Below are 12,003 nucleotides of genomic sequence, written 5' to 3'. Positions count from 1 at the left end.
TGCTCAGCTTTCTTCACAGTCCAACTCTCACATCCATACATGACCACTGGAAGAACCATAGCCTTGACCAGATGGACCTTTGTTGGCAAAGTAATATCTCTGCTTTTTAATATGCTATCTAGGTTGGTCATAACTTTCCTTCCAAGGAGTAAGCGTCTTTTAATTTCATGGCTGCAGTCACCATCTGCAGTGATTTTGGAGCCCAAAAAAAATAAAGTCTGACACTGTTTCCACTGTTTCCCCATCTATTTGCCATGAAATGATGGGACCAGATGCCATGATCTTAGTTTTCTGACTGTTGAGCTTTAAGCCAACTTTTTCACTCTCCTCTGTCACTTTCATCAAGAGGCTTTTGAGTTCCTCTTCACTTTCTGCCATAAGGGTGGTGTCATCTGCATATCTGGGGTTATTGATATTTCTCCCGGCAATCTTGATTCCAGCTTTGCTTCTTCCAGACCAGCATTTCTCATGATGTACTCTGCGTATAAGTTAAATAAGACTTGTGCCTAAAAATACACACCTCGTGAAATTGCTGCCATGTTTGCAGAAGAGTTGAAAAGCCACACCAACAGAAATAGATGTCTTCCAGTCTCCAAGTTTATGTGCCAACCACACGGCTTCTGGAACCAGGCCACCAATCAATAATAATTCAAGGGCATATTCAACGGTCCACACATCAGAAAGATTCTGCTCTCTGACCACACTGGTCACTTTAGAGTGTTGCAGAGGAATAAGTCGAAAGGGCTGCTCTGTGAGTAGATGAAAGAAAATGGATTAACTACAATTATACATAGGAACTCATGCCTCCTTACACAGATCTCCTTAATTAGTACTTTCTACACAAAACCACAACAAGGAAGATACATACAAAATGGCCTAAGATAATACTTAACACACTCTAGAATAGCTTTTCTTTTTTTAAACACTGAAGAATGTGTCTCTTTAGTGGGCCATACAGCAAATGCTGGCATTCCTAAAAAAATGACACCGAGTAGACAAAGAAACAGAAGAAACAGTCTCAGAGTGCATTATACAAAATAAAGGTACATACATACATCAGATAATATAAGGAAACGATTAAATAGAGCAAAGAAAAAATGATCCAAATAAAATAATAAAAGTAAAATGTCCAAAAATTAAATTCTAAATTAGAATGAGTTTGAGTAAACTCTGGGAGTTGGTGATGGACAGGGAGGCCTGGAGTGCTGCAGTCCATGGGGTCACAAAGAGTCGGACATGACTGAGCGACTGAACTGAACTGAAATTAGAATACTCAAAATCTGTTCAATTACCACATTTTTATAGCTCTTTTACTTAAAAAAAAAAAAAAAGGAAACTGTAACAATACTAATATGTCCAAAATTTTTAATTAAAAAAATACATATTCAATAAAAACAAGTTCAAAGCAATTACCTTTCTCAGAATATATTCATTCGTAAACAGTCATCTGAGTATCTCCTACACACCAGGCACTAACTAGACAGTATTATTTCCACAGACCAATGATCACTGTGTAAAATGGTTTTAAATATTATGTGCAAAAACAAGGTGAGAACATTTGTTTACTCTATTACCTGTTTTAATATGAAGGGGAGGAAGAACATTCACACTGTGAGGTGGCAAAATGCACAGCAGCTGATTGGTGAAGTAGGCAGCCATGAAGCGAGCCATGGACTGGACCACGCTCACCGCCGCTTCGGGATGAACACTTCCAGTCACCCCAGACTCACAAGGAGACGTCTCAGGAACTGCAGGATACACCAAATGAGCAAAGGAGATTCCGATTAAACTAGCAAAAGCAGGAATATTTAAGCTCCTAACATGATGCAAGAAGAAAATTATAATTGAAACCTTTTTCCAAGCTCAACTCCCCTGGCCTATACAAGGTAACTTGTAACAGGTATCTACATTTCTTCAAGACAATAGAACAAAAAGAAAATAATAAGCTCATAATTATCAGCACATACACTTAGGAACTCTTATGACTTCAAGTTACCAGTTTTATCTAAAAACATGGAAGGATCTATACAAACAATCCAGCCATAATGGACTTGCAAGCTTATCATTTCTTTGTTGTCCCTTCTTCCTCCTCTTTCTCTGTTGCAAGGAGGCAGAGTTTACTACAAAGATAATCTGAAAAGAGTGATTCTTCATGTGTGTTTCTATATTATTAGTATATTCCCGTTAGTAACATTAACTCTTTACTAACTCTTAAGATTCTTTTGGGAGGTATGGAAAAGGGGAACATGTAGAATGGAGGAAGAAGGCAGAGGAGAGAGTTACATTATGATTTCTAGAGTGATCCTGATGTAAACTAGAGCAAACATGTCATCCCTATTTAAAAACTGAAACTTAATAATATAAACTGGAATCAGATATTTGAAAATAAATAGCTAAAAACTATTGAGTGAGTGAAAGTCACTCAGTTGTGTCCAACTCTGCGACCCCATGGACTATACAGTCCACGGAATTCTCCAGGCCAGAATACTGGAGTGGGTAGCCGTTCCCTTCTCCAGGGGATCTTCCCAACCTGGGGATTGAAGCCAGGTCTCCTGCACTGTAGGCAAATTCTTTACCAGCTGAGCCACCAGAGAAGCCCATACAAGATAAATATTAAATTAAGATTAATTTTTATGAAATTTATGGCCCCAACAATGGCAAAGTATCCTTCTTTCTCAGAAGTCACTTGAGGCAATTTGCAGGTGTTCCAGTGGTTAGGGCTCCATGCTTCCACAGCAGGGGGCCTGGGTTCAATATATACCAAGGCCTGTGCATTGTCTGTGAATCACTGAACTTGGGGAGTAGTCCTGGGGACTCCTGACCAAGAGGGGATATGCTTAAAATACTCTAAACAACTATCATTAAAAATTAAATACATTACTATAGGTTCAACTCATCTTGACAGTTATATCATATCATGACAATACTGCTGGAAAAAAAATCCAGTCAGTTAAAAAGTCACACATAAGAAAAAAAAGTCACATACAAATATCTTCCACTCATATACAGCGAACAGTCCTTTCAGAGGGCAATCAAACACTAGGCATCAGAAGTCTTGACTCTGTAACCTCATTTCTTAACATTTAACAATTGACATTAGTAATGCTCACAAAAATTTATGTACACTGCAACATTATTTAAAATAGTAAGTAGGTGGTAACAATCTAAAATATGTAATAATGAGGAAAAAGCTTACTAGGGTTTTTTAAAGAATATTATTTACATTGGAAAATATTCACAATATTAAATTTAAAAGATTGCAAAACAGAATATTAGCTCTGATAATAAATATATATATAAATGCACATAGACAAAATGGTAGAATTAAAAGCGGTTTTATTTTCTCCTTTAAACCTTTGCATATTTCAAAACTGTCTAAAATGAACCTGTATTACTACTAAATAAACACAAATTTAAAAAGACAAATATCATAGAGTAAAAAATCCATAAACAGTGATTGCATACGGTATCACTTATGTATGGAATCTGAAAAGATAATACAAATGAATTCATTCACAAAACAGAAACAGACTCACAGACTTTGAAAACAAACCTATGGTCACCAAAGAGGAAAGGTGGGGTGGGGGGAGGAATAAATTAGGAGTTTAGGAGTAAAATATACACTCTACTATATATAAAATAGATAATCAACAAGGGCCTACTGTATAGCATGGAGAACTCTACTCAGTATTCTGTAATAACCTACTTGGGAAAAAAATCTGAAAAAGAATGGATATATGTATATGTATAACTGAACCATTTAGCAGTATACCTGAAATGCAATATTGTAAATCAGCTACACCCCAATATAAAACAAAAATTAAATTTAAAAAATGCAGAGAAAATAGAGGAGTCCTAGAATAAAATTTCATAGTATTCTACGATCTGTGCTTAGCCACTCAGTCATGTCTGACTCTTTGTGATCCTTAGGGACTGTAGCCTGCCAGGTTCTTTTGTCCATGGGATTCTCCAGGCAAGAATACTGGAATGGGTTGCCATGCCCTCCTCCAGGGGATCTTCCCAAACCAGGGATCGAACCCAGGTCTCCTGCATTGCAGGTGGATTCTTCATTGTCTGAGCCACCAGGGAAACTGAAGAATACTAGAGTGGGTAGCCTATCCCTTCTTCAGGAGATCTTCCTGACCCAGGAATCAAACCGGGGTCTCCTGCATTGCAGGCGGGTTCTTCACTGGCTGAGCTACCCAGGAAACCCATTCTACTACCTATTTCACCTTAAAAAAAAAAAAAAAGAGACCACAGTGGCTGAAACCAAACAAACTAATACTGTTCTCCTGGACAAAAATGATAAACTGGTAAAAATCAAAGAAAGAGTTTTACAAACCCTCTCAAACTATTTTTCAAAGCCTTTTGTAAACTAATTTCTTTTGATCTCTACTTTCCATCAGTAAATGATTTTTAAACCAATAAATAATCAGTTATTAGGAAAAAACAAACAAATACTCCATTTAGAGTCATGAATACCATTTAGAAAGTACTGATATATTGGCCTTTCTGACACATTCATATGCAAAGTATACATCTCATGGTCTACCACTGTAAAACAGCATTACAAATACATTATGTGCTCATTCATATAGATGTCTTTCACTCTGTTGCTATTGCTTAGTCACTAAGTTGTGTTTGACTCTTTGCGACCCCATGGACTGCAGTTTACCAGGCTCCTCTGTCCATGGGACTTCCCCAGGCAAGAATACCGGAATAGGTTACCATTTCCTTCCCTAGAGGATCTTCCCCATCCTGGAACTGAACCAGTGTCTCCTGGGTCTCCTGCATTGACAGGCAGATTCTTTACCACTGAGCCACCAGGGAAGCCCATCTTTCACTTTGGTTATTGCTTAATTTATATACGCCTTTTTTAAAAAAAAAAGGACAATCCAAATATTCTACAACCTCTTAAACAGATTTTAAAAAGGCCCTGAAAATGTCTGAAAGTGCTTTTGATCACTTTAACAAACCACCTTAAGCAACCATTAGAGAAAATACAAACATGTTAAGGAAAAGTACCTGACATTGGATACCTGACATTATGTCTAACAAACAGGGCTGTGAGACATGAGACAACAATTATAACAGCTCAGCAGGCAAGTACCACTAAGCTGAGAGACTCAAAGGTTAAAAACAAGCAAAAACATGATCTTTGCCGCCGAGAAGCTGACAGTCCAAAAATTCACCACAATGCAGCAGAGCAGCCAACTTTTATGCATAAGCAATTTCATAGCTAAACCTGTAAATACAAATTGCTAACATTAAACATACTGATTTTATATTGAGGAACCAAAATACATTAAACCCAACAGATGGCATTAAAAGACAAACAAACAAAAATATTGATTTTTGAAAAGCATACCTGAAGAATCTTCATTTTCTTTTACAGGAAGGTGGGACCATTTCAGTATTTCTCTTACTAGCTGATCACATAATCCTTGAGCATCATTTAAATTATAGTTATAGAGGTGGCAGTATAAAAGAGAAAGATAATAGCGAAGCTGAAGAAAACATGTCCTTCTTCCTCCTTAAATAGGGCAGAATTACATTAGAAAACATGTTAGCTAGGTAATGTTCTTAATCTGGGTGCTGGGCAGACAGAAATGTTCAGTTTATAAAAATTCATCAACTGTACACTCATGTCATGTGAACTTTTCTGTACCTGTTTCACAATTGAGTAAAAAAAAAAAAAAAAAAAAAACAGGTCAGCAATATTTTGTTCTTTTTCATTGTAAATTCTTAACAATTTTATTTTCTGTGGTCAGGTCCTAGGATGACTAAGAATTTATCCAAGAAGAGGTGCCAATACTCATCGCAGTACTAACTGAGGTCCACTAACAGCATCTCTCTCAAGTATACATGGTATGAAACAGAAGGGCACATGCTAAAAACACAAATTAAAAACACACACAAGAAACCACACATACATCAAACAGACAGTCAAAGAGACTTTCCAGAGAAGAAATACCATCGATTAAGACTGGATCCCTTGACCACTGTTTTCAAATATCTAAAAGGTGCTTAGGACTGAGATTGCTAAGGTTACCTACCCCTTATCCACCATTCTGAGTAAAAGAATTCTAATTTTATTCGGGGTTCCAATGCACTCAGATCACAATTTCTTGCTAGATGTGGCCATGAGAAAGTATGACAAAGTTCTTAACCAAGAGATAATATAGTGTAGAGCCGCCAGACAAGCTGAGTAAAGAGAGCTATCTCAGCAAGGAGGTGTACCCTCCCTTGCCCCTCCTGCCTTCCTCCTTTCTGTTACCTGGATTATGTACATGATGGCTGGGACTCCAGCACCCATATTAACTCATGCAACAGCCTTAAGAGTGGAAGCAATGCACTAAGGATGATGGAGTAGAAACACTAAATAAGCTTGAGTCCTTGATGAGACCACAGAAATCCCAAATCAGCCCGACTGTCAACTCCTCGCCTCCTTTCCTAAGAGAAATAAACTTCTTGTTGAAGCCACTGTTACTTTCAGTCTCCATTACAAGAAACCATTCCAAATGGATACAACTGGAAATTAAATTAAAAGGTCTAGAATAAAACTCCTTATGAAAACTTTTCTTCATGAGAACTTCTCATCACACTGAACGCCACTCTTCTTCATCCAGCTGTACAATCTCCAAATCTGAGAACTACATGAGACTTCTTTCTCTACTCAGTCACAAGTTCACCTGATCAAACCTATTAAACATCTGACAAATGTGACTTTTGTTCCCCAGAACTCTTGACGTTGCTCTGCTTCAGGACCTCTTCAACTGACTAATTTTCTTGCTTCTAGGTAAAACCCACATCTCTATAACACACTCCTACAAATGGTCCTCCGTAATGTACCAAAGTGATCTTTCCAAATGGCCTATGTCTATTTGAAAAGTACTCTTTCTGTATCTTAACAGATCCCACTGTCTCCAGGATAAAATCTCAATCCCATGGCACTGCAAAGTATCTTCCCTTATTACCTGTTCTCGCCTTTCACTTTAGCACTCACCACCCTATCCTCAATATTACATATATGTTTCAAATAACCTGGTCCTGTTGAACTACTTGCAATTTACCAAACTGCCATGGTTTCTCATGTCTTCTTGCTTCTGGAGTGCTATATCCTCTGCTACACCATTCCCACTCTGTCATCTGAACAATTTTCACTCAGTTTCACGTATCTGTTCCTCCAGGTTTTCTCCAGACTGATGTTTGCACTCCAGTTCAGACTGTGTGCTCCCCCAGCAAATATCATAAAGCATAATGAGAAACATGCTAGTTGTTTATGCAATCTATCCTCCACACTGTGGGCAATTTGAGGGCAAACTTGCTTATTTCAGTTATTCTTATTGTCTAATACACATAGCAGGCCCTCAATACATAGCCACAGCAGCCAGAAAATAAATTTAATAATTGGTCAAACCTGACCAGTAGTGGCAGTCAAGGAGCTCCAAAGTCCTGGCTGAGAACCTCTATCATCTTATACCCTCAGCCCTATATCATAAAAGCTATCACCAGTTTCTAGAATCCACACCCCTATTTTCTCATCAAAAACTCCATGTAGCCCCATAATAAGTCTAACTCACAGGAAATTCTTAAAGTTGAATTACTTAAGGGCAGAGAACCTTAGCTTCAAGTTTCTCTAAGTTGATAATAGCACCTTATTTGACTCATAGCATCCCATGGAGATACTTGCAATCTTACTAAATGACTTTTTTTTTTTTAATTTAGAATTTAAGTCTCTTTTTTTCCCATTACCAATCAATCACAGGTTCCATCACTAACCAAAAAAGGACAGAGGAGTCTTATCTACAGACAGGATAAAAAAGTCTTGGTGCTACAAATTCCAAGACTAATTTTAAGTAACTATTTCTAACAGTCAAGGTACTTACAGTATGTGTTTTATTTAAGCATTAAGAAATTGTCAGTTCTCAGAATCTGAAATCATTTTTAAGAACAAACAGCATGCTAAAATATGGTCCCACTAACATTATGGCAAGTAATATTATTTTTAATACCCTCTACCTTTCTCTCCTACCTTTTTCTTGGGTTTCTTGTAGAGCTTTCTTCCATATTTGAACAGATTTTTCATATGATCCTAGTAGGAAACACTCTTCCCCTACAAAATTTTTAACCAACAGTTAGCCCTGGTTAATTAAATTACTTTATAAAAACTTACTTGTTTTAAAATTTAGCGGATATAGCTCAGCCAGAAATTATTTTGAAAAAAACAAAATAATTACAACCAACCAATAAAATCAAAGCCCAACAACCTTCTATCGCTTACACCTAGGGTTAGAAATTGTTTATAAGATACTGACCGTTGATAGATTTAAGTTCTAAGGTCTGGTTCAAGCGAACTCCAGCAGTCTGCAGTTCAGCCTGTATATGGCATAACAGGGACTTGACAGCAGATGTTTCATGTGTCATCTTTTCAGTTAACTGCATGCCATCTTCAGGAACTCTTTGACTTAACTGTGTTTGATACCATAAAGTCTTACTGTACAATATTCTCCAGAGAACAATCAATCTGCACACAGAATAAAGTAATCATAAAAATCAAATTTCAGACTAGGGATAAGAATGAGTACAGCCTTTTTTTAGCCTTTATTAAGAGTATAGCTAATGAGTATAGCCTCCTCATTAGCCTTTTTTTCTCCATGTATTCTTCCCTGAGGTAATAATATGCATACAATTGATCAGATTCAAAGATAGCACAGAGTCAAAAAAAATGCACATTTTTAAAACTTTCATAAATGCTTTACACACCTGTGGTCATTTTTTTCTATAATGCTTATCTAAATAAAAATCTTTCAACAGTATCATGATTGCCCAAGACTAATAATGTGTGTTGAAAAATGTTTGGCATAAATAATTTTAAATAACATAAAATCTATGATGCTGAGAGCTAATGGTACAAGGTTTCTTTTGGGAGTGATAAAAATATTCTGGAAATTGTGCTACTCATTCTACAACCTTGTGACTATAATAGAAATGACTCACTTGTACCCTTTAAAATAATGAATTTTACCGTATGGGAATTATATCTCAATTTTGAAGAATCTACAATGCTGATAGTCTCCTAACAGTAAAGTCACTGTACCTGTGTCCTGGCTGTTGCACGAAATTTAATACTTGAGGACGAATCTTGAAAGATGAGTTCCAAGACCAGTGTTCCCAAGAATCACTATCTTGAAACACTTGAAAAATGGGTAACACCAATGAGTCTTGCTTTACTCTTCTACTTCCATCAGCTGATGTTGAAATAACTTCAGGCTGAAGACTGTACATGCCATTTAAATGATCAGCTACCATTCTGAGTAAATGAAAACAGGCTAAAATCTTCTCTGAGAATAACTGATCCTGTTGTTGCTGTGTGAGCAAAAGCTTTATAGTATTTGAGGTCAGCTTCACCAAATGTCCTATATCTTGCTTGTATCTCATATCCCAGTACTGGATTGATAAACACTGATGAAAAAGTTGAAAGATACAAAGTACCCATGTATTATGTTTTGAGCTCTTGCTTAAAAAAAGATCAAGTTTGGGAAAAGGACATTTTATAAACTGAAGAATATACAAAAAATGAGTGATACAAACTACTGTGTAATTTAACATTAAATTTTTTTCTGCCACATTTTTTGAAATTCCTATAGTCCATGCTGCAAGGAGATTTTTCTGGACAGAGTGCAGTTCTGTAACAGCTTTATCTGTTTCCTCAGTATTATCTTTTGCATGTATCGTATCAAACATAGAAGCAAATTCCAATCTTCCCTCATCAGCACTACTAAATAACAGATCATTTTTTTGGTTCCAAAAAGAGAATAAGTTGTTTGGAAAACATCTGCCGTCATCAGTCTCTTCTGCTTCAAAATCCTAAAACATGAGTGAGAAAAAAATTATTATTAATATCATTTAATTCCTTACAAGTAGAATCAGTTTAGTACTATCAAATTTCTCTTCTCTTTAATAACAGGAAATCAAAATATGTTTCTTGGAATAAAATCAGTACATAAGTGTTCAAAATAAATAAAACATTGCTAGCAAGTACCTGCAGGTCTGCTGTTTCTTCATTTAACTTCAATGTTTCTTCTGCTTGTAAGAATTTGGGAACAGTAGAATCAGCTACATTTTCATTTCTTTGGTGCTTTAACAAGCTAGATCTTAGGGAATTCAATGATCGCAAGTTCAGACCTTTGCCTTTTGGCTGTAGAAGAAAGAAGATTTCCAAGAGCAAAATTTTATCCATAACTGTACTATAATTATAACTTCTATAGACAAACATATGCAATCCAAGGACACCCCTGTCAGTACAGTTTTAAATTTAAAAAGACTGAGAATGTTGACATTCAGTAGGAACCAACACAATACTGAAAAGCAATTATCCTTCAGTTAAAAATAAATAAATTAAAAACAAGACTGAGAAGCCAGCTTTTACTGATGGTACCAAAGAGCACCATACCTTACACAGTATCACACTCTCGTATGTTTTCTCAAGCCTCTGCGTTGAATCAAGTAGAAGGGATCTCATGAGCACCGATGGAGACAGATTATCAAGAAATCGAAGGGTTGTGACCATGTATCCATCAGAAATAATGAGGTAGGGTAATCGTGAGTGTGCTTTTATAGAGAATCTCTGTCTCATAGGGTCATTATCTGAAGCTGATGAATCTACAGAATTATTTGAATCTTGAAGTGTAAACTGCTGTGGTCTAACAAACAAATATCAAAATTCAAGAATTAGTGAGAGGAAAATCTTTTAAAAAAACAGTTACAATTATTTCAAAGAAAAAACAAAACAAACATTTCAGAATGATGAAAAAGCAAGCAAATTAAACAGAAAATATTAAATGTGCACAGATCTGTGAGGAAAACACAAGTAATTAAATAATACAGAGGCTGGTGGGTTTTTTAAAATTTTCCAAGAATTGTGGCACATACTCTATTGTTTGTAATATTGTTTGTAATCCAGTTTTATACCTCTTTTAGAAAAAAACTGATGCTGTTATTTCTACTATTAAAGACAGTTAAGCAGTTAATTTTCTTTCTTACTATATATTTAAATGTCCTTGTAAGAATATAAATAGGAGCTGTGAGTATTCTTGTTATTAAGAAACATTTGGAGAGGATGGTGATGAGTAAAATTTTATCAGCTCAAGGTTAAATTTGACTGAGTTTCCATATAAATGTAGTTATTTATTGTTACAGTGGCATACCTAATTCTGATTTCTTAATATCAACTGATTACTTAATATCACTAATTATTAACTTTGAGGCTTTGTAAGTATAAAGAGAACAGAGAACCAAAATGTATTTTTTTCTGGTTAGGAAAATAATCAAACATAGATTATATGAGCCAAATGGTCCACAAAGAAGGATGGTTTTAAAAGTACATTCTACAAAATTTATAAAGCCATTAAAAAGTGACTCCATGGAAAGATGTATAAGACATACTGTCAAATCAAAAAAGCAAAATAGTAAACAGCATATATCATATAATTTGTTTTAAAAATTAAATTAATGTTGTTATTGCACATGTTATACAAAATTTTCAAATTAAGAGGACAACACACTAAAATGCTAATAATTGTTATCTCTAAGGAATAGGATTACAAGTTTTTCACTTTCGATAGTATTTAGTTTTGTAACATTTGATTAAGCTTTTAAAAATAATGAATATGTATTACTTTTGTAATCAGAAAAAACAATCCATTCTGAAAGATCTTAAATACTAATATTTAAGTAAAATGTGACGAAATTTAAGTCAATTTATGAATCAGACCATAATAAGAAAAAACACTTTCACTGCAGGAAGTGACAAGTTTTTCCATCATAATTATCTATTGCTAGAAATTAAGTAAAATATTTTGTTAGATATAATCAAGGACACATCCCTCCTCAGTTTTCCTTCTGTAAAGCAAAGGTAATGGATTAGTTTCAAAGACCTTTTCCAATTTTTTGTTTTGTAAACAGCTATCTATATGTGCCTACCCAAACATAATAATATCA

The 12,003-nt window shown here is 35.4% G+C and overlaps 1 protein-coding gene across 14 annotated transcripts in view; it reads right to left on the bottom strand.

Annotated features, from left to right (window-relative positions):
* The window catches only part of CPLANE1 (ciliogenesis and planar polarity effector 1), a 107,753-nt gene that overhangs the window by 83,841 nt on the left and 11,909 nt on the right, over window positions 1–12,003 (bottom strand). For all 14 annotated transcript variants that reach the window (XM_043488609.1, XM_043488608.1, XM_043488616.1 and 11 more), the window contains exons 10-17: window positions 10,457–10,706; window positions 10,046–10,201; window positions 9,101–9,870; window positions 8,319–8,527; window positions 8,036–8,116; window positions 5,369–5,533; window positions 1,575–1,748; window positions 521–749 (exon numbers count right to left, since the gene is read on the bottom strand). In XM_043488609.1, coding sequence (XP_043344544.1) covers window positions 521–749; window positions 1,575–1,748; window positions 5,369–5,533; window positions 8,036–8,116; window positions 8,319–8,527; window positions 9,101–9,870; window positions 10,046–10,201; window positions 10,457–10,706 — 2,034 coding nt within the window. The remainder of the gene's footprint in view (window positions 1–520; window positions 750–1,574; window positions 1,749–5,368; window positions 5,534–8,035; window positions 8,117–8,318; window positions 8,528–9,100; window positions 9,871–10,045; window positions 10,202–10,456; window positions 10,707–12,003) is intronic.

This window comes from Cervus canadensis, chromosome 16 (genome assembly GCF_019320065.1).
Source record: "Cervus canadensis isolate Bull #8, Minnesota chromosome 16, ASM1932006v1, whole genome shotgun sequence".
Taxonomy (NCBI): Eukaryota; Metazoa; Chordata; class Mammalia; order Artiodactyla; family Cervidae; genus Cervus; species Cervus canadensis.
The sequence above is the reverse complement of the archived record's forward strand: the minus strand, read 5'-3'. Positions and strand labels throughout refer to the sequence as shown.